The following is a 12,270-nucleotide window of genomic DNA, read 5'->3' on the forward strand; positions in this document are numbered from 1 at the left end:
AGAAATGCAGTCTTCAGTGCTGGCTGGTTCAGCTCCTTCCTGGAGAATTAAGGTGAAGAGCATTGACCCAGGAGACTTGCCTTGGTTGGGCCCTGCTTTCTGGGCATGAGCTTGTTTCTTTGTGTGCCCACCCTCTGCACCTGTTGTCCCCCTCCCCCACCTGCCCGCCTGCTGCCTGCTGCCTGCCTGGCTGGGCCTGCTCCCACTTGGCTCTCCCCAGAACTGGTTTTTCTCCTGCCTGCTTCAGGGGCCTGAGCTGGACTCCTGCCCCACCCCACCTGCATTTGTTCCCTCCCTCTTCCCAGTCTTGGGCATGGCTTGCAGACCCTCACTCCCAGAGCCACAGCCCCTCCTCATCAAGTGTGTTCCCTTAATTTGCCTTCTGGTGGAGCTGAAGGGCCGGATATATACAAAAATTTCAGGCTAGGAGGCAGTCTGGAAAGAGAGCCTAAGGGCCATGACAAGACAGTCTCTGAGGGGATTGCAGGGGTTCAGCTAAATTCTCCTCACCAAGGCATACTCAGCTGGAGCCTGTCTCCCACAAAATCCAGATCTAGGTCTGCTCTAGGGTTACAGCAAACCAGGGTCAAGGCTACTCATAAGAGAAAATACTGCCTGAAAAAGTCTTCATCACACACACAGCTCTCTTTCCTTGTTCTCACCCTCTCTTCTCTGTTCTTTCCTTACTCCTGGAGACATCCCCTGTCCTTTCACTTGCTGTCTTACTTTGCTGCATCTCTGTGCCTCAGTGAAGCTGCCAGAGTCCTCTGTGCATAGTGGGGCCTGCCCTACTCAGAGCTCTCAAGGGTCTTGGGTTCTGATTCAGACCAGCTGGGCTGGCTGAGAAGGCTTTGTCTGCTAATGGCTGCAACCTGGGCACATTCTTCACGATGGTGTTACTATGTGTGCAGCCACCTCTCTTGTCCCCACCTAGCAGTTTTGCCCTTGCTGCCAGCTCCCTATGTATTTGCAGGAACCCACTAGGCCGAATCAATCAGGCTGGGCAGATGAATAACTCAGGAATGTCCCCTCACAAGCTGGCATCAGGGCCTCCTGACCTAGACAAGGAACATTCTCCCCCTTAGCCAGTGACCATGAGCTACAGAACCTTCAGAGAGATGAGGTCTGTGGACCAGGACAAGCGACTCAGGAACACTTGGGGGCTTTGGCCAGTGAAGAGGCCCTGGCATAAATAAAAAGGTTCGGAGTCTGCAGCATACACGTTACAGTGCACAAGCACCCTGGTTCAGTCCCCACTTGCGGGGGGACGCTTCACAGTGGGTGAAGCAGTGCTAGAGGTGTATCTCTCTCTCCTTCTTTGCTTCCCCCTCCCTCAGTTTCTCTGTCTCTATAAAATAAATAAATTATAATAAATTTAAAAATAAAGTTTGTAGCATTCTAGGTCACATCCCAAGCATCTCAATTTGCCCAAGAGGACGGTCAGGCTGAATCTTTAAAGAACAAGCTTGCTGATAAAATTTTAAAGAGCTCAGGCTTTTGTCATTCTTTCTCTTTCTTTCTGCTCCCTCTGGAAAAGCAAATGTTTATTCTATTGCTAGTATCAAGATGGAGAGAACAGACATAATCACCCATGACTCAAAAGTATTTTATCACATGCAGAAAGGCCTGGGGGAGGCTGGGAAGTGCCAAGCACCCTCTCTCTCTCCAGCGTCTCATCTCTGGGCTCTGTACCAGGCAGGAACCAACTCTATGGTTTTCCACCAACAGGTGGCTTCATGCTGCAGCTCTGGGCACAGAGGGCTCTTAAAGGGAGGAGGCCTGCCAGGCCTCAACTGTACCCCCTTCCTGCCCTCAGATGCTGGTGACATGATCGAGATGCAGGGCTTTGCACCCAACCTGCCAGCCTGGCACCTGGAGCCCTTGTGCAGCCAGGGCTCCTCTTGCCTCTCCTGCTCCACCAGCAGCTCCTTGTTTGCCACCCCCAGCCATTGCAACTGTGTTCCTGACCGGTGAGTGGGCAGACCTGGACCGTCAGCTCCCTGGAGCATGTCTGTCTGTGTGCATGTGTCAGTGTGTCCTCAGGAGCACCAAAAGACATTTGCCTTACTGGTTGGCCTTGAGTTGGACGGAACTGGATTTTATTTCATCTGTTACACATGTGACTTTGAGAAGTTACTGAGTCTCTGAGAGCCTCAGTTTCCTCATCTGTAAGACACAAATGATATCCTGTTTCTGAAGGTCATTGTGAGGACTGAGTGAGATATAAAACTCATGTGGAAGCCCAAGTAGGTACTTAATACTTAAGTATTCCCCTTCTGAGCCTACCCTTCACACGTACAGCTGCAAACTCCAGCAGATAGCTGAACTGCCAAGAGCCAGGAAGTATGTGAATGGTCTTTGTGTGAGGGTCCTTTGATGCTTTTGCCAGCTGTTTTCTTGCACCAGTGTTCATCAGTCACTTTTTACCCATTTTTCCTAGAGACCCTGAAATAGCTTTCTGCATTTACACAGAGGAGAAACCCAGACTGACTAATTTGAAGTCAAGTTAGTTGTCCAGGGTCCCCTGGGTGGTTGGAGGCCAATTGGACCTCCACAGCTCTTCCCAGGTTGGCTGGCAGGGGTAGAAAGCCCATGACTGTGCTGTTGGTCCATGGATCCTGCTTCCTAATGCACTCATTGCACCCAACCCGCTCGCCACTCATGCAGAATGTCCTTTTTGTCCTCCTCACAAAATGGGCCACAGCCTTTGCCTTCTGAGCCAGGCTGTCTCCACAGGTTGCCCCTCAGGCTACTGTGTGAGAGCATGAAGAGGCAGATCGTATCCAGGGCCTTCTATGGCTGTGAGTATGGGGTGATGTGGAGCTGCCAGGGGTGGGAACCAGGGAAGGTACAGTGGTCACAGCCTCCTGGCTCTTCCAATCCCCACAGGGCTGGCATACTGTCGCCACCTGTCCACAGTGCGGACTCACCTGTCAGCGCTGGTGCATCACAATATCATCCCACCTGGCCGGCCCCCAGGTGCCTCTGGGGGCCTCACCAAAGACGTGTGGAGCAAATACCAGAAGGATGAAAAGGTGCCCACTCTCAAGAGATGGGGCTTGGGCTGGGGGACTGAGTGCAGAACAGCATGCTCTGGGAGCAGCTCTCACAGACCAAATGGGCATTCAGGTGAAAGGAAGCAAGGGTCAGCTTCACAGCCCTGGTTAATGGCCCTGAAGTGATCTAACATCTCAGCTGGTAAAATCTCAGAGAGCTGGGTCTGGGGCTTCCACACAAAGGGGACTAGGTTGGTTCCCTTCTGTGTTCACATCGCTCCAACAGCTTTAGGCAAATTTCTATGTCTTTCTGGGGCTTTATTTCCTGCCCTGGAACAAAAATGGTTGAAGTAGTTATCATCCAGCTATAAACAGGAGCAGGGAAGACAAGACCACCCAAAGCAGGGCTTGCCTGGGCATCAGGACAGTGACGCAGCCACTCTTCCTGGCCCTAGTTCCTTGTGGGAATGGGTCACCCAGAGGGCTACAGTGACCACAGGGCTGCACAATCTCTACTCTCTGGGTCCCTCAGAACTATAAGGAGCTGGAGCTGCTGCGGCAAGTTTATTACGGAGGTGTGGAACATGAGATCCGTAAGGACGTCTGGCCCTTTCTGCTTGGTCACTACAAGTTTGGCATGGCTAAAAAGGAGATGGAGCAGGTAAGGGAAGCCTGTTCCCATGGGGAGTGACAGGCAGTGGTTTTGAAGGGGTATTGGGGGCCTTGGAAACTGCAACCCCTTCTCTGCCAGAAAGAAGGCAGAAAGGTGTTAGCAGAGCGGCCTCACTGTCCTCACCCCTGAGCTTGACCCTAGTCACCAGCTGTCCCAGCCCTTGCAGAGGAGCCTGGAGCACTCCTCCCTGCACAGTCACTGTGTGGTCTGAGCACAGGTGGACGCAGCAGTGGCCGCGAGGTACCGGCAGGTTTTGGCAGAATGGAAGGCCTGTGAGGTGGTGTTGAGGCTACGAGAGCGGGAGGCTCAGCCAGCCACACTCACCAAGTTCTCCTCGGGCAGCAGCATCGACAGCCATGTGCAGCGCCTCATCCACCGTGATTCCACCATCAGCAACGATGTGAGCCAGACGGGACCTGGGAAGGGTTGGGGGAGGTGGGCACCGGTGTGTCACACACAGGAGTCCTAAGCACCAGCATGGCCTCTAATACTTGTTGCAGTGGAGGCCTAGGAGAACGGCTTAATGAATCTGTGCCTCCTTTTCTCCCACCAAAATATAAGCTGACTATCGCTTTCTGACTGCCTGCCTAGGAGTTACAGGAAGAATACAGTGAGCTAGTGTACTGTGTTGTGTTTTCTTGGATGGCCAGGGCAAAATGAATTTGTGGGAATCTGGGGAGCCTTGTCTCTTTGTGGAGAGATCTAAAGGTCAGGAGTAGGCGAACTTGGATTCTAGTTCCAGGGCTACTATGACAGAGGGATACTAACTCAGCAGTACTGCCTGCTTTGTGCCTAAAGTAAAAATCATTTTCAGTGTCTTGCTACTTAGTTCAAATAGAAAAAGGCAGTATATGCTTTGTGATTCGTCTGTGGTGGTAAATGGCTAATGTTTCCTTTTACTTCCTGTCTCTCCTTAGCTTAAGGTTTATATATGATTAGGTACTAGAGAAGTTTCCTGCCTTTATTCTTAATATTCAGTACTGGAAATAGAGAATTTTTTTCTCTTTTGTAATCACTGTGGCTTCACCTGCACCAGAGCACCATTTTCAAATATAGTCATAGGGTCGGATGGTAACATGCCTGGTCGAGACGCACTGCCATGCTGAAGGACCGGGGTCCAAGCCCCCAGTCCCCAGCTGCCAGGAGGCGGCTGCATGATCACTGACTCAGTATTCTAGGTGTCTCTCTTTCTCCCTATCTTGTGCCTTCCATCTCAGCTTCTCTCAGTCTCTATCCAATAGACAAAATATTTTAAAAAGAAGAAGAGGCAGGACTGGCAAAATAGGGTGCTGCTTGCCATGTGCATGGCTCAGGTTCAAGCCCAGTCCCACCATATTGAAAAAAACTTTGGTGCTTTGGTGTGTGTGTGTGTGTGTGTGTGTGTGTGTGTGTCTGCCTGCCTCTTTGCCTAATAAAGAGAGGAAGAAGGAAAGAAAGAGAGGAAAAGGAAGAGAGAGAAGGAAAACACCATAGCACTAAGGTTCCCCCAGCACCGTGGGGGCCAAGGTCAAACCTGGGTCACCCACATGGCACAACAAGCACCTGACCAGGGAAGCCTCATGACTTCAGGTGTTAATGGAATGATGCTTAGGTCAGCTGAGTCGGAAGGGGAGGGAGTGTCAAGGGTCATAGGGTGGGTGGAAGTTGTGAAGGGAATTCTCTACCTCTCACACTGACCTCAGGAAGGAGAATGAGAACTGAGGGAAGGTGCCAGAGCACAAGTATGAGCCACACTATCTATTCACCCCCCCAGGTATTTATCTCTGTGGATGACTTGGAGCCCCCCAGGCCCCCAGGTTCTGAAGATTCCAAACCAGAGCCTGAGCAGGAACCAGGAGCTGAGCCCCAGAGCACCACCGTGGTGGAACAGCAGCAGTCAGTAGAGTTTGACTCTCCAGATTCAGGACTGCCTTCCTCGAGAAATTACTCCATGGCCTCGGGCATCCAGTCAAGCATAGATGAGGGCCAGAGCATGGGCTTTGAGGAAGAGGACGGTGGTGGGGAGCCCAGTGGGTCAGTCCCTGCAGCTCACGCTTTCCCAGAGTCCCACGATTCCAGCCAGGAGAAGGCCTCTCAGGCCAGTGAACTGGAGGCCGCGGAGGAGCTTGCGACTGTGTGTGCTGCTGCCTACACTGTATGTGAACATTCCTGACATCCTGAGGTTTGGGGACTAGCTGGCAGGGTGGAAGCTGGGGGTTCCCTGACTGTCCTAGAGGGTGGCATTGAACCTGTATCTGAGCATTCTCAGAGTACTATTACTTAAGCATCAGCCCAAGACCCCAGCTCACCCCTGAGGGCCCTTCACTCTTCCAGATAGAATTACTGGACACTGTGGCCTTAAATCTGCACCGAATAGACAAGGATGTACAGCGATGTGACCGAAACTACTGGTATTTCACATCCCCCAACCTCGAGAGGCTCAGAGACATCATGTGCAGGTGCCACTGCGGGGCAGGGTTCAGGGTGGGAGGAGGCAGGGACCCTGCTCTTCTCTCCTGCCTGTCTGGAATAGCCTTTCCCTACAATGCCCCCTCCAATACTAGTCATTCTTTTGAGATGTTTCAGATCTTAGCTCCCTCCTTCCTTCTTCAGGAAGCAGTAACTGATTACCCTCAGCCCAGGGTTTCCTGGGCTCCCAAACAGCAGAGGGGTGAGGGCTGTTTACTGTGTCTCTCACTGAGGTCCCCAAGGACAGGGACTGCAGAGTGTTCTCCATCACACTCCCACTGCTTCAGGGCTGGAAAAACTGACTTCTGGCTCAGAGATCACTCTAGAGCCCTTCTCCCTGGGATTTCCAAAAGGAGGGGATGGTGCACACCCACGGTGACTCTGTCCCTGGCATTGCAGCTACGTGTGGGAGCACCTGGACGTGGGCTATGTGCAGGGCATGTGTGACCTCCTGGCACCTCTCTTGGTCGTCCTGGACAATGGTAAGGGGCCGGGTAGGGGAAGCTTCCCAAATGGTGTTGTGATTGGTCTGATCTAACTGGAGACAAGACCACAGGTCCAGAAGAGGGAGACTCTGGGACACCCCCAGGTGGTAAGGTGCTAGTTTCTCCCCTCTGCTGCTTCACTCTGTTCTTTCAGATCAGCTGGCCTACAGCTGCTTCAGCCACCTCATGAAGAGGATGAGCCAGAACTTTCCCAATGGGGGTGCCATGGACACTCACTTTGCCAACATGCGCTCCCTCATCCAGGTGCGCATGTGACCAGCTACTGCTGGGCCTGTCTGTCATGCATGGGGAGACCAGGGAGCACTCCAAACTTTCCTTCATGTGCACATTCCTTTTTTTTTCTTACCAGAGCACTGCTCATCTCTGGCTTGTGGTGGTGCGGGGGGATTGAACCTAGGATTTTGGAGCCTCAGGCGTGAGAGTCTTTGCATAACCATTATGCTATCTACCCTCTGCCATCATGTGCACATTTCATTCTTTCATTACAGATGCTTCTTCTACACTCAAGGCCTAGCTCATGTGTGGTAGTACCGCTGAGCAGTCTTCTTTCTTTCTTTCTTTCTTTCTTTCTTTCTTTCTTTCTTTTTTTTTTCCCTATGTTTTAGACAGAGAGGGAACGAGGGAGAGCTCCATCCAGGACACTCACCCAGTGCTATCCACATGGTGCCAGGGTTCAAACCTAGAACTCTATTGGGTGAACTAACTCCTGGCCCCCCAAACATGGTTTCCAGCCTTACAGTCTGAGAAGGAATAACAACCTGTGAATGAACATTTCTGTTCATGAAAGTTCAATTCAGTAACAAGGTTGATGATGAAACCCAGCAGAGAATGGAATAACCCAGAGACAGGTGGGGCAGCAGAGAGCAAAGTCCACCCTGCTGGTGGAGAAGAGGGGCTGTGTTGCCACCAGGCTGTCTGTGGAGCCTAGCAGAGGGGCCTGGAGCAAGGGGTTGGCTGAGGGAAGCAACATTTAGTCAGTGTGGCTCCTAGACTCTCTGTATTTCCACACAAGATCCTGGACTCAGAGCTGTTTGAACTGATGCATCAGAATGGAGACTACACCCACTTCTACTTCTGTTACCGCTGGTTCCTGCTGGATTTTAAGAGAGGTAAGGGGAGATGGAGGCTGAGGTGACAGGCAGTGGTTGGATGGTGCAGCTGGGGTCAGGACCAGCAACTCCTCTCCAAAACCAGTGGTCTTCAATCCTAACTGTATTTTTGGAACTTCCTAAGGGAAGTAACCTGGATGGCCTCAGTTTTATTTATTTATTCATTTATTTATTTTTGTCTCCAGGGTTATCGCTAGGGCTCGGTGCCCGCACCATGAATCCACCGCTCCTGGAGGCCATTTTTTTCCACCTTTTCTTGCCCTTGTTGTTTATTGTTGTTGTTGTTGTTATTATTATTATTGTCGTTGTTGGATAGGGCAGAGAGAAACCAAGAGGGGGAGAGAAAGATAGACACCAGCAGACCTGTTTCACAGCCTGTGAAAAGACTCCCCTGCAGGTGGGGAGCCGGGGGTTTGAACCGGGATCCCTACGCCAGTCCTTGCACTTCACGCCACATGCACTTAACCCGCTGCACTACCACCCATTCCCCAGTTTTATTTTTTATTTGATAGTACAGAGAGAAATTGAGAGGGGCGAGAGAGAGAGAGACACTTGAAGGGGCCAGGTGGTAATGCACCTGGTTAAGTACTCACATTACATTAAGTACTCACATTACAGTGCAAAAGGACCTGGGTTCAAGCCCATGGTCCCTACCTGCAGGGGGAAAGCTGAAGCAGGGCTACAGGTCCCCCCCCCCATCTCATCTTCCTACTCCCTCTCAATGTCTTTTTTTTTTTTTTTTTTGTCTCCAGGGTTATTTGTTGGGGCTCAGTGCCTGCACTACGAATCCACTGCTCCTGGAGGCTATTTTTCCCCATTTTTGTTGCCCTTGTTGTTGTTGTTATTGCTATTGTTGCCTTTGGTGTTGTTGTTGGATAGGACAGAGAGAAATTGAGGGAGGAGGGAATACAGAGAGGGGGAGAGAAAGACACCTGCAGACCTGCCTCACTGTTTGCGAAGCGACCCCCCTGCAGGTGGGGAGCTGGGGGCTCAAACCGGGATCATATTATGTTGGTCCTTTTGCTTTGCATGGCCTGTGCTTAAACTGCTGCGCTATCGCCCAACCCCCCCCCCCAATTTCTGTCTCTATCCAATAATAAACAAATTAAAAGATTTATAAAAAAGGCACTTGGGCAGGGGTAGATAACATAATGAAAAAAAAAAGACACCTGAAGATTGCTTTACCACTCGTGAAGCATCCCTCCTGCAGGTGGGAGCTTGAACCTGGGTCTTTGCACACAGTAACGTGTGTACTCAACTGGGTGTGCCACCACCTCACTTCAACATCCTCAATTTTTTCCTTTTTTGCCCCCAGGTTTATTGCTGGGGCTCAGGGCTTGCACTACAAATCCACTGCTCCTGGAGGCTACTTTTGTTGCCCTTGTTTATTGTTGTTGTTACTGCTGTCGTTGGATAGAAAAGAGAGAAATTGAGAGAGGACAGGAAGACATAGAGGAGGAGAGAAAGACACCTGCAGACCTGCTTCACCGCCTGTGAAGCGACTCCCCTGCAGGTGGGGACCTGGGGGTTCGAACCTGGATCCTTACATTGGTCCTTGCACTTTGTGCCATGTGCACTTAACCTGCTGCACTACTGCCCGGCCCCCAACATCCTCAATTTTAAAAGCTCCATAGGTGGATCCAAAGTGCACTAGGGTTGAAAATCAGCCTAACACATAATTTCAGGAATCTTTCTCATGCCACATCTCCCCCAACACCAAGGCCTATCAAAGTGGAGCTGCTTTGCTCAGGAAGTGCAGAGGCGGAGTCTGCCTGAGCCCAGTGTAGGAACTACAGGGGTGGTGCCACCCAGGGGCCTGTGGAAAGCCAAGCTCATCCCTAGGCCCTTGCTTCCCTAGAGCTGCTGTATGAAGACGTGTTTGCTGTGTGGGAGGTGATCTGGGCAGCTCGGCACATCTCATCGGAGCACTTTGTCCTGTTCATTGCCCTGGCCCTGGTGGAGGCCTACCGTGAGATTATCCGCGACAACAATATGGACTTCACAGACATCATCAAGTTCTTCAATGGTATGAGCGGGTCCAGCCCTCCTGACTGAGGGCATCTACTCCTGGTCTGAGCAGGGCTGGAGGGGTTCTCAGGACTACTGGGCCCCCTCCTGTGTAAGCAGATGTCAGGAGTCTAGCAGATGGAAACAGCAGGGATGGGCAGTGTCAGAGCTCCTCCCAGACTGCTACACCTGCTCCAGCATCCCCACAGTTTTCTTTGTCTCCCCCAGAACGTGCTGAGCGTCACGACGCGCAGGAGATCCTGAGGATTGCCCGGGACCTTGTCTACAAGGTGCAGATGCTCATAGAGAACAAGTGAGGAGTGTAGCCAAGAGGATACCACTGTGCAGAGTCTGGGCTCCAGGCCTCTAGCCCCACAGGGAGATGCAGGGGCATTGCAGCAGAGACTGCCCCAACCCACAGCCAACCCTGTCTGCCCAACTGTGTTCCTAACAAAGTGCTGTGAGCTTGGGATCCGACTTTGGGCAGTGCTGGCTCTGCAGGGCAGTTGTGGGCCAGAAGGCCTGCTCAGGTCTGGGTTGGGATGGGAGAGGATGGCCTCAAGGATCAGCTGCATTGGGCAACAACTACTTTGTTTCCCCGTCCCCACTGCCCTCAGCTTCAGCCTAGACTATTCCCCTGCCCTCTCCCTGTCAATCTGGAGCCCTGTAGTCCCTACCTGGCAGTGATGTAGGACAAGGGACTCTGTGCTCTGTCTCTTCAGAGCATCCCCTTGCAGGCCCAGTGTATGTGTACACATCAATCCCAGCTGGGACAGCTAGAACAGCTGTCATTCTGGGTGCGTGTCCTGGGCACAGGAGACATGGCCTGCCTCTGGGACTTCACTGCGACTGGGGTAGGCAGATGAGGGACCTGGGAAGAAATGGTCCACTTCAGCAGCACTGCCACTGCTCCTTGAGCCTGTACAGCACGCACCCCGTGCACCTGTGCAGTCTCACTTACCACCCTGCTCTTGCTTTACGCATTGGACGCATCCCTGAAAATATCAACAATGCTTTTGCCTGCTGGAGGATCTGCAATGAAGTAGGAGCACTTGCTTTCACACGGAATCCCAGAGTGATTTCTAGGGGGGAAATTCTGTCATAGCCTCCTCTCAGGGACAAGCCCAGAGTTTGGGGACAGCACATTCAGGCAACTGCCTAATCCCTGAGGCTGAGGGGTGGGTAGTGTTTGGGTCCTATTTTTCCCTGGTGAGAAGCAAGACCAGCTCTGCCTTCCACATGCTTCTCAGGATGCTGAGAGGCCTAGGGGGCCCAGAAACCCCCCGAAAGGAGCCTCACTCAGGGGGGGTGCTAAGAAAGGTCTAGCTCCTAACCCCAGACCTAGGCATGTTATTTACTTTGTCACCCCAACTCTCAATACATGCAGGCTAAACCCCAGGGTGAGGCTCTCACATCTGAGAGACATTAAAAAGGGCCCACAGCCCCTCTGCATCCAGCACAGCCTCCCAGTCCCCCCTTGTCCCCAGGCCCTGCACGGCCTGTTTGGGCACTGGGCTACCCCACTGCCTACCCTTGTCTGTGTTTCTTTGGCCTCCACCAACCACGGTGGCTGTTGTGTGCCTGCCTTAGTGACTCTGATTTTGTGAGGCGCAGAGTGTGTATGTTTTTGACTCAGAAACTATACTCTTCAGATTAACAGACTAATAAACAGCATTTGGCAATGCTTGCGACCCTGGGGACTACTTGTGGGCTGTCACTGGCCAGTAACTACATGTTGGGTAACTACAAACTGCACAGTTGAATGGAAAGCAAGGTTAGTCCCACAATGAAGGGTAGTGATGACCAAAACTTGCAGGAAGGAGGGACCTCAACTACAGACTGCTCAGGACAAAGGGTGACAGGTGTCAAACATTTAAAACCCTTGCCTCAGAACCAAAGTTCTAGCTTAGCCTAACATGAGTAGGACCCTGAACAGCATCTCAGGGAACCTCCATCCCGGAAGGTTGTAAGTCTCCCTTTTACAGAGCAGGAACTGGCAAGTGGGAGCACCTCGCTTCCTACTTGCAATTTCTGTTTACATGAGCCTGGCTACAGGCCCCTCCCTTACAGACTTCAGCTGATGGGGGGAACTGACCTTTGAATGGGGTCTGGGGCTTTTCTTTGTCATTAAGATATAGTGATACCCCTCGGGTGACTGAGTCATCACTCCTATAGCAGAGTCCTCATCTTTGTCCCCGGTGCTGGACCAAGTGCGTGACACCATATGGATGCTCTGAAAACCCTAACCCTGGGAAAGTGGAAGAATGTCTCTTCCTGAAGCCACCAGCAGAGGGTGCCAACATCTCACAAGTGATGGCTTGGTTGGCCTGGGAAGCAATGGAGATGGGGCTGGCTCTTTAAGAGAATGAAAGCTCAAGATTCTGGTGGCTGCCACTTCCTCCAGCAAATAACCCATGTCCCCAGACCCACCCCAAGAAAAGAAGTTCCCTGATATGTGCCAGGAATTGGAAAAAGAAGGTAGTGGGCAGCCCACCTGTTCTATTACTAGGCCCTGCTCTATCCTCTTCCCC

The 12,270-nt window shown here is 51.9% G+C and overlaps 1 protein-coding gene across 2 annotated transcripts in view; it reads left to right on the top strand.

Moving 5' to 3' along the window:
- The window catches only part of SGSM2 (small G protein signaling modulator 2), a 52,610-nt gene extending 41,187 nt beyond the window's left edge, over positions 1-11,423 (top strand). For both annotated transcript variants that reach the window (XM_016186986.2, XM_007520390.3), the window contains 12 exons: positions 1,817-1,970; positions 2,737-2,801; positions 2,890-3,035; positions 3,529-3,657; positions 3,887-4,069; positions 5,423-5,803; positions 5,983-6,107; positions 6,517-6,599; positions 6,757-6,866; positions 7,636-7,732; positions 9,591-9,758; positions 9,968-11,423. In XM_016186986.2, the coding sequence (XP_016042472.1) occupies positions 1,817-1,970; positions 2,737-2,801; positions 2,890-3,035; positions 3,529-3,657; positions 3,887-4,069; positions 5,423-5,803; positions 5,983-6,107; positions 6,517-6,599; positions 6,757-6,866; positions 7,636-7,732; positions 9,591-9,758; positions 9,968-10,056 (1,730 nt within the window). In that variant the 3' untranslated portion in view covers positions 10,057-11,423. The remainder of the gene's footprint in view (positions 1-1,816; positions 1,971-2,736; positions 2,802-2,889; positions 3,036-3,528; positions 3,658-3,886; positions 4,070-5,422; positions 5,804-5,982; positions 6,108-6,516; positions 6,600-6,756; positions 6,867-7,635; positions 7,733-9,590; positions 9,759-9,967) is intronic.
- The last annotated feature ends 847 nt before the right edge of the window (positions 11,424-12,270 follow it).

The sequence above is a fragment of the Erinaceus europaeus genome, chromosome 12 (assembly GCF_950295315.1).
Source record: "Erinaceus europaeus chromosome 12, mEriEur2.1, whole genome shotgun sequence".
Taxonomy (NCBI): Eukaryota; Metazoa; Chordata; class Mammalia; order Eulipotyphla; family Erinaceidae; genus Erinaceus; species Erinaceus europaeus.